This window comes from Drosophila montana, unplaced genomic scaffold (assembly GCF_035044405.1).
Source record: "Drosophila montana isolate Dmon_TW-CO22-7 unplaced genomic scaffold, ASM3504440v1 contig_3846_1, whole genome shotgun sequence".
NCBI lineage: Eukaryota > Metazoa > Arthropoda > Insecta > Diptera > Drosophilidae > Drosophila > Drosophila montana.
In genome coordinates, this window is record NW_026998718.1 from 960034 (window position 1) to 972972 (window position 12939).

Consider the following 12939-nt stretch of genomic DNA (forward strand, 5'->3'; position numbering starts at 1 on the left):
CATGACAATGTCTGGGATAAGTTCAGGAAGCGAGGGCATAATGTTGAAAGGGGTTAAGCTAAAGCACAAACAAGTTCTGATGGGCAGACAAAAGAGGCTTGAGCCTTATGACAGGATATGATTGGGTTTGAATTTAAATATGAGAACCCGTCTGTGCTGGCAATAAAGGTACAAAAGCGCAACGCGTGTGAAACGATTAACGAACTAAAAATTCTTCAATTCAATTTACAGAATCTCGACTGTCTATATATTTGTCCCCAAGGAGTAAACTTGCCAGGCAGACCTCGTACATGAATCACACAGCAACATTTGCATAAGTTGCCAGCCCAATATGAGATAGGCGCCAACAAATTTGTACAACGAGTGCACGCTTGCCTTGGCTGCCCTTTCAGAACTTTGTTTCTAACTCTCTAATCGAATTAGCAACAGTTAACCGGAAGTGCAAAAATCTGCCACCGCGTTCACCTTTGTGCCTGTGTGTGTATCTCATTGTTTGTTGTGTTTATTTAGCACTGCAGTTTTTATTGTGGTGCGGTGCATTTTTTTTGATTTGATTGTTCGCACATCAGCGGGTAGCCTTAGCCGCCGGCCTCAGCTTCTAAAAGACCCACCCAAAATCGAGTTTGCTTGCAAATTTTTGCATTCGCATTTGCATTTGAATGTGGCTCGCGTGCGGGGCATGAATCATTTATCGCTGTTGCTGTTGATGATGATTCAAGTATCGATTTGCATTGATTTGCATTTCAATTGCACTTTTTCGACACTTTACAATGGATTATTTTGCAGTTGCATAAATTCGATCCCATCCAAACAGATGCGGTCCAATGTGATGTGATTTATTTATGGGCTGCATTTCATTTCAAGTGATTCGCTTGCGGTTCAACTGCTGCTGCTGCCTTTGTTGTTGTTTTTGCTGTTGCTGCTGCAAATAATGAGGCTTTGTTTCTAATTGTCCGTATCTAATGATAGCCCTTGAGTTTTGAAATTTGCATGTACATATGTACTCGTAGAATTAAATACATATGCATTATAATTTCTCCTTCAAACTGTCCAAAAGACAAGCTCCAGCTGCCTTGCCAAACTAGGAGTATCCACATATGGCATCTATTTCCTCCACGAACACAGTTTTCACATTTCGCGATGCTGTAATATTTCATTGAATTAAATCATGTCATGATACACACTGAATCACATTCAAAGTGCAGCAGCCGTTTACTGGGAGCTGCTAGGTTTCTTATTGGATTATATGACTTAACTTATTGTATAGATTTCCTCATGTAACCATGTAAAGCAATTAATCAATGAATCTTAAATACCATAAAAACGTTCAACTATTATAAGACCTATTTAAATATATATGTGCTATTCATATTAATTTTTTTTATCTACCGACCGCGGCTATCAACAGTATAATAAAAACGTGGAACGTGGAAACAATTGGCTACGTGCTAAAACTAGAGATGAGCAAAATTGTGATTTGAGTATCACTGTAGAAATTGCAGTCGTGACACATTCATAATACTTTTTTAAATCGATAGTAATATTTATAGTAATCATTCCAAAGCTGTTACTTTAGATAGTTAGTCGCAGTGTGAATCGATGTACTATATTTGACAGCCTGCTTATTTTCTACAGTAAATTTATACAGACGCTGAAATTTTGCTCAAGAGCTATAAAAAAGGTGTTTCAATTATGAAAAAACAAAGCGCTAAAAAGCGATCAGTTACCGAAGATGAAAATAAATCCCGAAAGAAAACAAAAACAGAGAAATATCCAATTGGTGATGGCGAAAGAGCAGACACAGAAAGTTCAGTAAGTAAGAGCTCTGTTGTATCTGCACGACGTGCACCAAGGCAAGGATATCACAGTCTGAAAATATAATAAAATGTAAAGAACAATATCGACAACAATTAACATATCCGTTTACAGTTATCGTCGAACACAACAAGCCCGAAAGATTCAACGTCATCCCAAGAATCTGAAATATGTAGCTTCAAGGACTATCAGCCAGATCTAAGTAACCTTTCAATGCCAACAACCGAACGCATTCTAGAGCCCTTATCGTCAGATGTGGGCATTGGGGATACTTTTGGACTCCCATTTATGTTCAACGACGATATGCAATTTGTGGAATCATTTGACCTGTCGAAAAACGTTGATAATCAGCAGCATAATTCATTCAAGCCTTCAGAAGCAGATGTTGAGCTAGAGACAATCGTACAACCCATTTGTTTCAGTGATATGGAAGTATTCCAAGGTTCGGTGGACGAACAGGTCAATAAATACAGTTCTAAAACTAATCAAGCTGATATTGCTCTCAAGATCAGAGAGGACAACGAAAATAAAGAACTAACAGCTCAGCGATTTTCTAGTTTTGAAGAAGAGTTATTGGCAACACTAACAAGAACAAAGTCGAGGAAAGACGAACTGTGTTCCTCTGATGATTTTCAAGAGGCTTTGGCAAAGCTCCCACGAAAAGCGCTGTTCAAGGATAGGAAACAATCACGCCTGCAAAAATCAAGCGATAAGGTGGCAAGCAGCAAATCTAATGCTGGAAGTTGCGATAATTCCGATTTCGAATTTAGCGATTCGGATATATCCTCGGGAATTGGACAGATAGAAGATTCCAATGACGAATCACATTCATCATATTCACCCATTTCCTTTGAAAATTCTGACGATAATTTGGAAAAGGAGGGCGAGTCTAGTGGGAGAGTGAAGAAATTAAGTCGCAAACACTTGTCCCCGAACTGTGATAAAAATCCAAACATTTTAAACATAGAGGCCGCTCTTTCAGGCCTTGTGAATTTGGATGACGTTGGGCCCACTACTGGTGAGAACCTTTTGTGACGAGGCATTGCCATAATATCATGTCATACGCGAATATTAACCAACTCCTTATAGATACTGCCCCGAAAGCTACGAATCAGAGTTCGAAATCAACGAAGATTCCGACACCATCAAAAGTTCAACTGATGCAACGATTATTGAACCAACAAACTTCATCTAGAAAGAATAACTCCACTCACAAGAGGTGATTCACATATGAATTTATAATTAGTACCTCAGATAACTCATTTTTAACCTCATATAATTCAGCCAACCGCTTTCGCAAGAACCGCTTTTGTTTATCGCAGAGGCAATGCAAGCAACAGACCCATTATTTCCCAATTTAAAACCTATGGAATTAACGGAAACAAGTGAGTCCCCAATCAAATCCAGTGCATCTCCAAAAAGTCAGTCAGCTGAAGAACAAAAAAAGAACATTGATTCACGCACGCAAAGTGGCGATAATAATAGCCCAGGAAATTCAGGAAGCAGAGAATCTTCTTCTGTTAGTTGCGCAGAGAAAAAACGACACCTCGAAGAGAAATTAACGAAATTGTCAAGCACTCCGAAGGAGAGAGAAGAGAAGTACAACATATCACCAGCCAGTAATATGTTTTCGCCACGTTCAGCTAAGGAAACGGACAGCGATGATTCGGTTTGGCGACGTAAGTCTCAAGCGTCAAAAAATGACGGTCACAGGGATTTTTACGAAGATGATAGCACATTTGAAGATGATAAGCTTAACTCTGACGATGATGAAGACCATACGAATTCGGATCTACCCTATTCAAATCTGCTTAACGACTACGAGCAACTCTTTCATGAGATTCGCAAGATTATCGATAGAGTACCCAATCGCTTTAAGTATGAAATATACAATCTTCTGTATCCAACGTTGGCAGTGGTCTATCTCCGAATGATTTCCAGCGGCAAGTACCGAAAGGGCAAGGCGTTTGTGGAAAGCTCTCTACGCTATATTGATCATTCATATATGGCTCGTGTGGATAAGCTAATGGTATTGCAAACCCCGGGGGATATGCCGAATAAAGCTAGAAAGTTGATCAGCGATGAAAACGCACAGGTTCCAGTCTCAATGTTTGAAGAGACCTATTATGTATTGCTACTCTGCATGGAGTCCTGGAGTCGTTCCCTACAGATGACGTTCATAAGACATTTCGACCTATATCCGGACTTTAACAACGGCGAACCTCGTCAGCACAGTCGCATTGGTTCTGCTATTTTGGATAAAATATTCTGGGCTACTCCCGAGACCGTCAAAGACAATAAAGAGAGCAGTCCGCGACCAATGCGGCGCAGGCGCTTTAAGAAGGACAAACCTTCTCCCACTAGAAATGTCCATTTGCCATCAGGCAATCGTCTCTATACTCCTACTCCAAAGCGTTGGGATCTGGAACGACACAAAGACGACGAGGAACGCCGGGTGCCGCTTGGCCGCAACAACCTGCCATCGACCTATCTATACACGGCACTTGAAAGTGTTGAGACTATAATCTGTGCCACATTCTCCAACAAAACCACAATGCTCTCTATTGGCACCTCCTCTTCCGCCATTCACGTTTTCGCGCTGACAGCCTCAAAGCTGGTGCAGATCAAGTCGGCCAAGTGCCTTAAGAGGCTTGACACAAGCATGTCCGGCATAGACGAGAGCATGTTGGACGCGACCAAAAGAAAAACGAGACGCACACTCTATGGTCACCAAGGAGCCGTGTACGGATGCACATTTGCTCCACACGATCGTTTCCTGCTCAGCTGCGCGCAGGATCGCACTGTGCGCTGTTGGTGTCTGCTCTCATGGAGCTGTGTTGTCGTCTATCCGGGACACTGTGGGGCCGTCTACAGCGTTAGCTATGCACCGTTGGGTTATTATTTCGCCACCGCCTCGGATGATCGCACGGCACGCATTTGGACGCAGGATAGCAAGAAGTCAGTCTGCATACTCGTCGGACATTTGGCGGAGGTTGTCTGCTGTCAATTCCATCCAAACAGGCATTACCTGGCCACTGGCTCAGCCGACTGCACTGTGCGCATGTGGGACATTGTAAAAGCCGTACAGGTACGCGTTTTCAGTGGTCACAGAAGTACTATTAATGATCTGGCCTACTCCATGTGTGGACGCTACTTGGCCTCCGGAGCTGACGATAACTTTGTTATTGTTTGGGACGCTGATAAAGAGGAATTGGTCCGCTGTCTGTCTCATCACACTGCACCCATTAACTGCATTGAGTTTGCGCTGGATAACAAACTATTAATGGTAGGTGGCAATGACTGCCAGATGACCATTTGGGATTTTGAGCGCTTAATTCAGGAATATGATCCTGAGAAACCAAAAACGGCCAACAGCCATAATGGCAGCGTCGCGGCAACAGAACCCAATAGAGCAGAGCTAAGCAGTGAAGATTTCTTGATCAAGGCATATGCCAGCAGGGGAACCCCATTCTATAAATTATGTATTACACGAAGAAACCTCCTGCTAGGTTTCTGTGTCAAACGAGCTGATTATGCATTAAAGGAGTCAAAGCAAAAATCTACTAACGATAATAAGTACACAGAATGGCTCGAGTTTTTGGACATTCTAAAGCTGAAGTCGATCTTTGCACAGACAAACAAAGGGGAATCAAATGAAATCGAACGGATGCGAGAGCCAGAACACTTAATAAATCTCGATGTCGAAACCTCTGATGATGACCTTGAAGATTCATTAAAGTATGGACATGAAGAATTCTTTGAGGATAATGAAGAAGATATGGAGTCACTTAGGTATTCTGAGTATGAATATTTTGAGGATGATGAAGATTCAGACACATTAAGTAGTCCCGATGTAGAATCCTTCGAGGATGATGACGAAGATTCAGAAACGATAGAACATAATATAGATTCCTTGGAATATAATTTCGAGGACACATTAAGCATTTCCAATACTGAATATGTTTCCGATGACAGAGAAGATTCCGATATTGAAAAGAATTCCGATGGTGAAACTTTTGAGAGTGATGAATGCTTGGAAGCATTAGAAAACCCCAGTAATGAGAATAATGAAGAAGATTCTTATGTTGAGCATGATAATAAAGAGCATGAGCTATCACGGAACTCCGACCCTGCATATTCTGAGGATGATGACCAAGAGTCAGAGAAACTAAAGAGTCCTAAGGTTAGAATAAGGAACGCCGATGTTGAATCTGTTAAGATTCATCAAGAGAACACAAAAACATTATGCGGTTCCGATATTGAATATTTGGATAAAAATGAAGATGAAAGAGAAAAATTAAACAAACCCGATATTAAACGCTTGGAGAATAATAATGAAGAATCCGAAATTATACCGAATAGCGATGTTAATGAAGGCTCAGAATCACTAAGGAATCGGGGTGTTGAATGTTTTAAAGATGATAAAAAAGTATCAGAAAAAGTAAAAACTTCCAATGAAGAATGCTCTAAAAATGATGAAGAGTACGATCTTGAATCTGTAGCAGACGATAAAGAATCAGAAACAGTAAATAGTCTGGCTGCTAGATCTTCGGAAGATGAAAAAGGTATAACAGAACCAATATTGAGTTCCGATGGCGATGATGAAGGAGAGGAGGATTATGAAGAAGATTCAAATGAATTGAAGAATCCCGATGTTGGATCCCAAAATAATGATGAAGAAGAAACGACACTTTTAAAGCATCGCAATGTTGACTATAAGGATAACGAAGAGGAATTAGGAACACTAAAGACTTCCGATGACTTTAATGATGAAGAAGACACAGAACCATTAACTAATCGGGGTAATGCGGACGACTCAAAAATATCAAAGAATATTGAAGAAGAGTTCGAAACGGTAGAGAATATCAATGTTGAATCATTTAATTCTGATAAAAATGCCGAATCCCTAAGGAATTCCGATGAAGAAGAAGACGAAGATGATGAGGAGGAAGAGGATGATGATGATGACGAAGTTGACGAAGATAACGAACCTGACCAAGATGATGAAGATGGTAAAGGTGATGAAGGTGAAGATGATGAAAAAGATCATGAAGATGAAGAAGAGGTAGATGAAGGCGAAGAAAACTTGGAAATTATAAATAATTCTGATGCTGAGAACTCACACGATGATGAAGAGTTTGAAAAGGTAGATAATTTCGATGTTGAATTCTTTGATGCAGATAAAGAGACGGTAGAGCTTCAGAATTCTGACGTTGAAACCATTGAGGAAGATGAAGATCAGTCAGAAAAATTATTGAGTCATGAGGGTAAGAACAAGGAGAATGACGAAGAAGAGTTAAAATCAGAAGAGAACACCGATGTTGAATCTTTTGATAATGATAGAGTCTTAACAGAAACTTCAATGGATTCCGATATTGAATCCTTTGAAGAAAACAAATATAAGAAAGAGGAAGAAATGGATTATGGCGAGAAGCTAACTATGAACGGTGAGAAAGGGATGATAAGAACAGAAGAAATTGATGATGTTGGAATAATAAGGAATCTTGATGATGACAACATGGATGATAATGAAGAGTCAAAAATTGATGTTGAATCTATTGATGATTATAAAGAAGTGACGGAACCGTTAAGGAATTCCGCTGATGAATTCTCTGAAGAAGCACAGAATTCCGATGTAAGTGAAGAAGAGGAGAATGATGAAGATAAGCTAATAACTGTTGAAAATGCCGATGTTAAATTATATTATGTTAATATTGAAGAGGCAGAATCCTCAAGGAATTCCTTGGAGGAAAATGAAAGGGTGATGAGAGATGATAAAGAGGAGCAAAAAATAAGGACCGGTGTCCCTTAAGGAAAATGAAAAGAAGACAGAAATAGTTAAGAATTCTGATGTTGAGTACTTGAAGAACGATGAAAATAAGTTAGAAATGGAAGTGATTCCCCATGTTAAATTCACGGAGGATGACATGAGACATCCCTTGTCCTCCCATGTTATATCCCTTGATGATATAGACGGGACAGATCCATTAAGCAATGTCGATGTTGATTTCCTTAAAGAAGTAATTAGTATTATATTAGATTATTAGTAAAGAAGACCAATGTTTTGTTCATGGAGAGTGATGAAAAAGTTTTAGGAGCAGTAGAGGATCCTGATGTTAAATTTATTGAGGAATTTTTTGGAATATTTGGCAAAGAAAGAACAGAAGTTAAGCTATTCGTCAAGGATGATGATGATGAATTAAATGTGGATGAGGAATCAAAAACATTGAAGAAAGTCCATGTCGAACCATTTAACGACAATAAATATACAGAACGACTAAATAAACCCAATGCTGAACCCGTCTACAATATTGATTATGAATGCTTAGATAAAGATGAAGACCAACAAACTACTAAGTATTCAGAAATAAGATGTCCCGAAGAGCTAAAAATATTACACAATCCCGTTGAATCTTACGAATGGCATGAAAATCACGTAGCACTAAATAATCTACATGTTCAATCTGTAAACGATGATATTGAATCAAAAACATTTAGAAATCCCGAAGTTAAATATATAGATGTTCAATCCATTGGGGATATGGAAGAGTCAAAAATGTTTGAAATGTTGTAGAAAAATCAGAAACAGAAAAGACGACATCTTTTAATTTCTTGAAAGCTGATAAAGGGCCAGCTAAATTGATTGATTTGGATCTTGAAACAATGGATAATAAAGAGTCAGAATCATTTAAAACCTTCATTTAGGGTTAGAAATGTTAACAAGGACCGATGTTAAAACTATGGAAGATCAAGTGTTTCGAATTTTTATATGCAAGCAAAATTAAAGAACTTTGATGTTAAGTCCTCGGATCATATAGGGTCAAAAATGTTAAAAAACTGCTGGGAATAGAATAAGGAAAATTCTGAAACATTTGTGAATCCCAAAGTTAAAGCTTTGGATGATGATGCAGAACTACATTCGAGTAATGGGGCCGAGCTGGTGAATAACGATCAAAATGAGTGGAATTGGTAAAAGTATAAACTATCTTAACCTTAGGAGAGAGGGGCGATATATATTAACACCAATAGCACAATTCCTTAATACATGAAGCTCTAATTTCGAACCGCATTTTAAACTGTTGAGATTTTGTAAAAAAGTAACCAAACCGAAATGAAATAAATAAATAATTCCTGTAGCAATAACACTGCTCGACTACCCCCAAAGGAGCAGAAGCAGTAACAATTTGACAGTTTCAAAAACTGGCCAGGCCACGTGCACCGCCCACCGTCCGCCCAGCCACAAAAGGCGTGCAAAATTTATAGACGCACGCATTAAAAGCCGCCAGGCACGCTCGACTAACTGCGTCGCACTCATCCGCGTCCACGTCCTTGTTCAGTTGCGCAACGCCCACGGCTTGTTTCTGGATAGTGCCCTGTTTGTAGGTAACCCCCTTCCCCATTCTACTCCGAAAACCGACGGGACAATATATTTACGCAGCTTCTTATGCTTTTGTGGTGGTTGGCGATGTTGTTATTGCTTTCGCTGGCCCCAAAAAAAAAAATATAAAGAAACTCAAGTACTGTCCTTGTCCTGGCTGCTGTTGTCATTGTTCTTGTTGTTGCTGTTGTTATTGCAGGCAGCATCTTGTGCCTCGTTTGTAGCAGTTATCTTTCGGTCCTGCTGAGCTGGCCGCGCGAAATGAAATTGTTTACTCCACTGTCATGTGCACGTGAGACGTGGACAACGCCGTGTCCTGGCTGCTCCTTACGGCACACTTGGTCTGCTGCTATCAAAAAACGAAAAATCTCTTCTCTTTCTACTTTAAAAAGAACAAAAACAAAAAAAATGAAAGAAAATTCAACGTAATAATTCTTTTCCGCTCGGATAAGGTGCGATTGGAATGAGTGCGGGAGGGCTGGAGGAGTTGCCTGGGCTTTAGCCCCGTAATTGTGCGCAATTTTTGTGGCGTTTGTGCTGCCCATTTGCCCGCAGTTGTAACATCTTCTGTTTCGAATATTTTTGTTTTTCAGCTTTATCTGTTTTCCTTCTGCGTTGTATGTACTTCTGGCTGGCGGGCGATTCCCTGTCACATACTCTCATTTTACCACTCCCTCTATGTGTAGCCAGTAGCCAATTGTATGCCGATGTGTCTCACCATTTTGGTCTACACACACATGAGATTTACACACACCACCCACCCACATGGGCAGTTGTTGGCCTGGCTCTAAGCCTCAGCCATTATTCATGGGGCTTATTAAGAGACAGCGCGTAAAACTGTCGCACCAAACAAAACAAACAGCACAGTCCATTTAACTGATTTCAGGGGTAAAAAAAAACAGAGCACAAAATAAATATTTACAAAGAAAATAATGTGCTGTCGCGGGGGCGTGCGTCCTGCTGATGATGAGCAAACAACTTGAAGCGCAGGCATTTTAATTTACAACTGTTACAGGCTGTACTTTTCCCTGGGCTCGTCCTCGACTCCTGTGGCGCATCAGACTGCACTCGACAGCCCGTCACCAGTCTCAAGTTGGGCACCCCAGCTTAGCCCTTTCCCAATTTCCCTTTCCAGTCGCATTGGAGTTCGTATTTAGGCTGCATCGCGCCCCGATCCTTGCACCCATTAAACTAAAACCGCATATTAGCAGGCCATAAATACAGGATGTGTTTTTGGACTCGGTACTTAAATATGATAAATGCGCGTATTGTATTACATTTGGATTTAGGGCAGCGCCAAAGACAATAAATTAGCCGGGACACACACCGATAATTGCACACATGCTGCGCCTGGTCGTACTCGTTGCATATGCCCCCCAAAAAACAAAGAAATTTAGAATCTGCTTTTATTTGCACCGAAACTAAAATGCTCTTTGATTTAAGTATAATATAATTAATTTACATGAATTACATTTCACTTACTTAATTTGAATGTGAGAAATACATTGTCTAATTTCTCTTGGTAATAGGCATGTACTAGGTTTCTAGAGTTTATATAAATAATAAATTGAATTGTTTCCAAAGTTAGTTATCGTTATTGACGATTTGTGGTTCCGTAAAGGGTATTCACTGCTGCAAAACTCAAGAAATATTGTACCCTTCGCGTCAGTGTATATAAAATGCAACCGGTAATTATGTATGGAAGCGAACAACATGCACTCCTCCCAGTACGCTGTCCAGTTGGCTGCCCAGCTTGGTGTCGTCAATGCAACGTTTGCCAAATTTACACAAATTCCAATTGCCTGGCGACTGCCAACTACCGGACTTGAGTTGGGCTCTGGTCAGCGCTGCTGCTTTATGAAGATTGCCCCGAAACGTGTTTTCGACTGGCCAATAAAGAGAGTGGTGGCCAAACTTCTTCCTCATCTTCGGCTGGGTCGATTATTATGGGCAGCGGTGCGCTGCAATTATGTCGTCCAATTAATATTAACACAGCGGGCGGCGGCTGATGAAGGTGTGGGGCACGGAAGGCGGGCTTGGTATTTTATGCATAAGCTATTTATGAAATTTATTGTCTCTGATGGCATTCAATGAACAACGGCAGTTGGTTAACTAAGACTGGGGCTGGGGCTGGGGCTGGGACCACCCGTTGGTCGTTTGTAGTTCGTAGTTTGTGATCGCTGAACTTATGCAAAATCATTCGATCGGTTTTGCGATTAGGCGTAAAAATGCTAAACAGATGTCGGGATCGGGCAGGCCGGGCATCAATCAAGCTGTCAATATGGCAATATATGGCCAGTGCAAGGTGTCTGCATAATTGCGGTGCCCAAAGTTAAAATTTATTATAATTTCCACACTTCAGACGCGAGTCGAACTTGAAAGCTGAAAACTATTCAGTATGCTGATCATTTTTTCATGTAACTCAGTGTCATTATTTTGATAGACGTTGCACAAGAGGCAGCTGCCAACGCTGCGACGTGACATGCCGCAGGCTGGCAGGAGCAAGAGCAAGAGCAGAAGCAGGACTTGGTACTGGACAAACGAGGAAACACATACTGCGCGCCCTTTAATTAACAATTAAGTTGCAATTTTATGAGCAGTGTAAAGTCGTCTCTTTTAATCCCGCTGCGAATGCGAACCACAACTCTTAATGGCTCCTTCTAGTCGCCTGCTTATTACGTTACGCGTTCAGCTCGTTTCTCACACGTGCATGAATATTAAAGGGCTGACAGAAAATCTTCCATTGTGGCTAGTTCAGGCTGTAGGAGCAGTTGCAGCTGCCACTTGGCCGCAGATCCGACCTCACTGATAATGGCCCCAGCTTATCTAGGGCTTGTGGCTTGTGGCTTTTGGCCACTGCCACTTATCGTATGAGTTGGCTTTAATTGAATTTGCGCCGAATACGCGTCAAGTCCAGAGTTGACTGTTCAGTATTTTGCATGTAGCATTTTATTTTATTAACATGTTAAGGGCCACGTTGTAATTTATATTCGAGCCAGTTCGGAAAAGTACACAAAAGAGCTTTAGGGCTGGCAGCGCGATGCGACACGCTGATGGATTACAAGCAAATTGCTCGCAACTCTACCATAAATTTTGATGCAATTTTAATGAAATTAATGGCCTGACACACTGGCAAACAATGCGAACGATAAATAGCTCGAACCAGTTTCAGATTATGGGGAGATATCCCCAACAAATGCGATGAAAGCACACAACATTTTGTGCAGATCATAAAGGTAACTGCAGGGTGATGAAAGTTGGTCGAAACTCTGATCGTTTAAAGGGGCGAAATACCCTTAAATTAGTTGCCCTGCAGTTTACTGAAAGTCTTCAACGTTAACATTCACTTGAGCAACGCCTTAAGAGGTGCCTATCATTATCCGAGCTTTCACATTATTAATAATATATATTGTGCGAGTAAATGTATGTATATATATCATTTGGCAAGTTCTGCATTAAAATTCTAAGCATGGCTCGCTATGATAATTAGGCTGCGGCATACAATTTGAAAATGCATTTTACATTAACTTAATTATTTTCCATCAAAAACATGCCAGCAGCGACATGAGAATGCGAATGCAATTGGCTGGCTTAAAGTGTAGTTGGCATTGTTTATGGCCCTGCCGCACGCACTACTTTGCTAGGTTCAGGCAGACCCTGCCCTCGCCCTTCGCCCCTCGCCCCTCTCCACAGATAGTCAGCTCTGATAACTGCCATCACCGAAGGTGGAGTTAGAGCTTGTGTCA

General features: G+C 40.8%; 1 protein-coding gene across 1 annotated transcript; it reads left to right on the forward strand.

Moving 5' to 3' along the window:
• The first annotated feature begins 1577 nt into the window (after nt 1-1577).
• can (cannonball) lies at nt 1578-8581 on the forward strand. The gene is made up of 4 exons (XM_064696320.1): nt 1578-1812; nt 1930-2833; nt 2905-3034; nt 3100-8581. Exons 1-4 carry the CDS (start codon nt 1693-1695, stop codon nt 7625-7627), a joined length of 5682 nt encoding a protein of 1893 aa, XP_064552390.1. The 5' UTR covers nt 1578-1692; the 3' UTR covers nt 7628-8581.
• Nucleotides 8582-12939: the final 4358 nt, after the last annotated feature.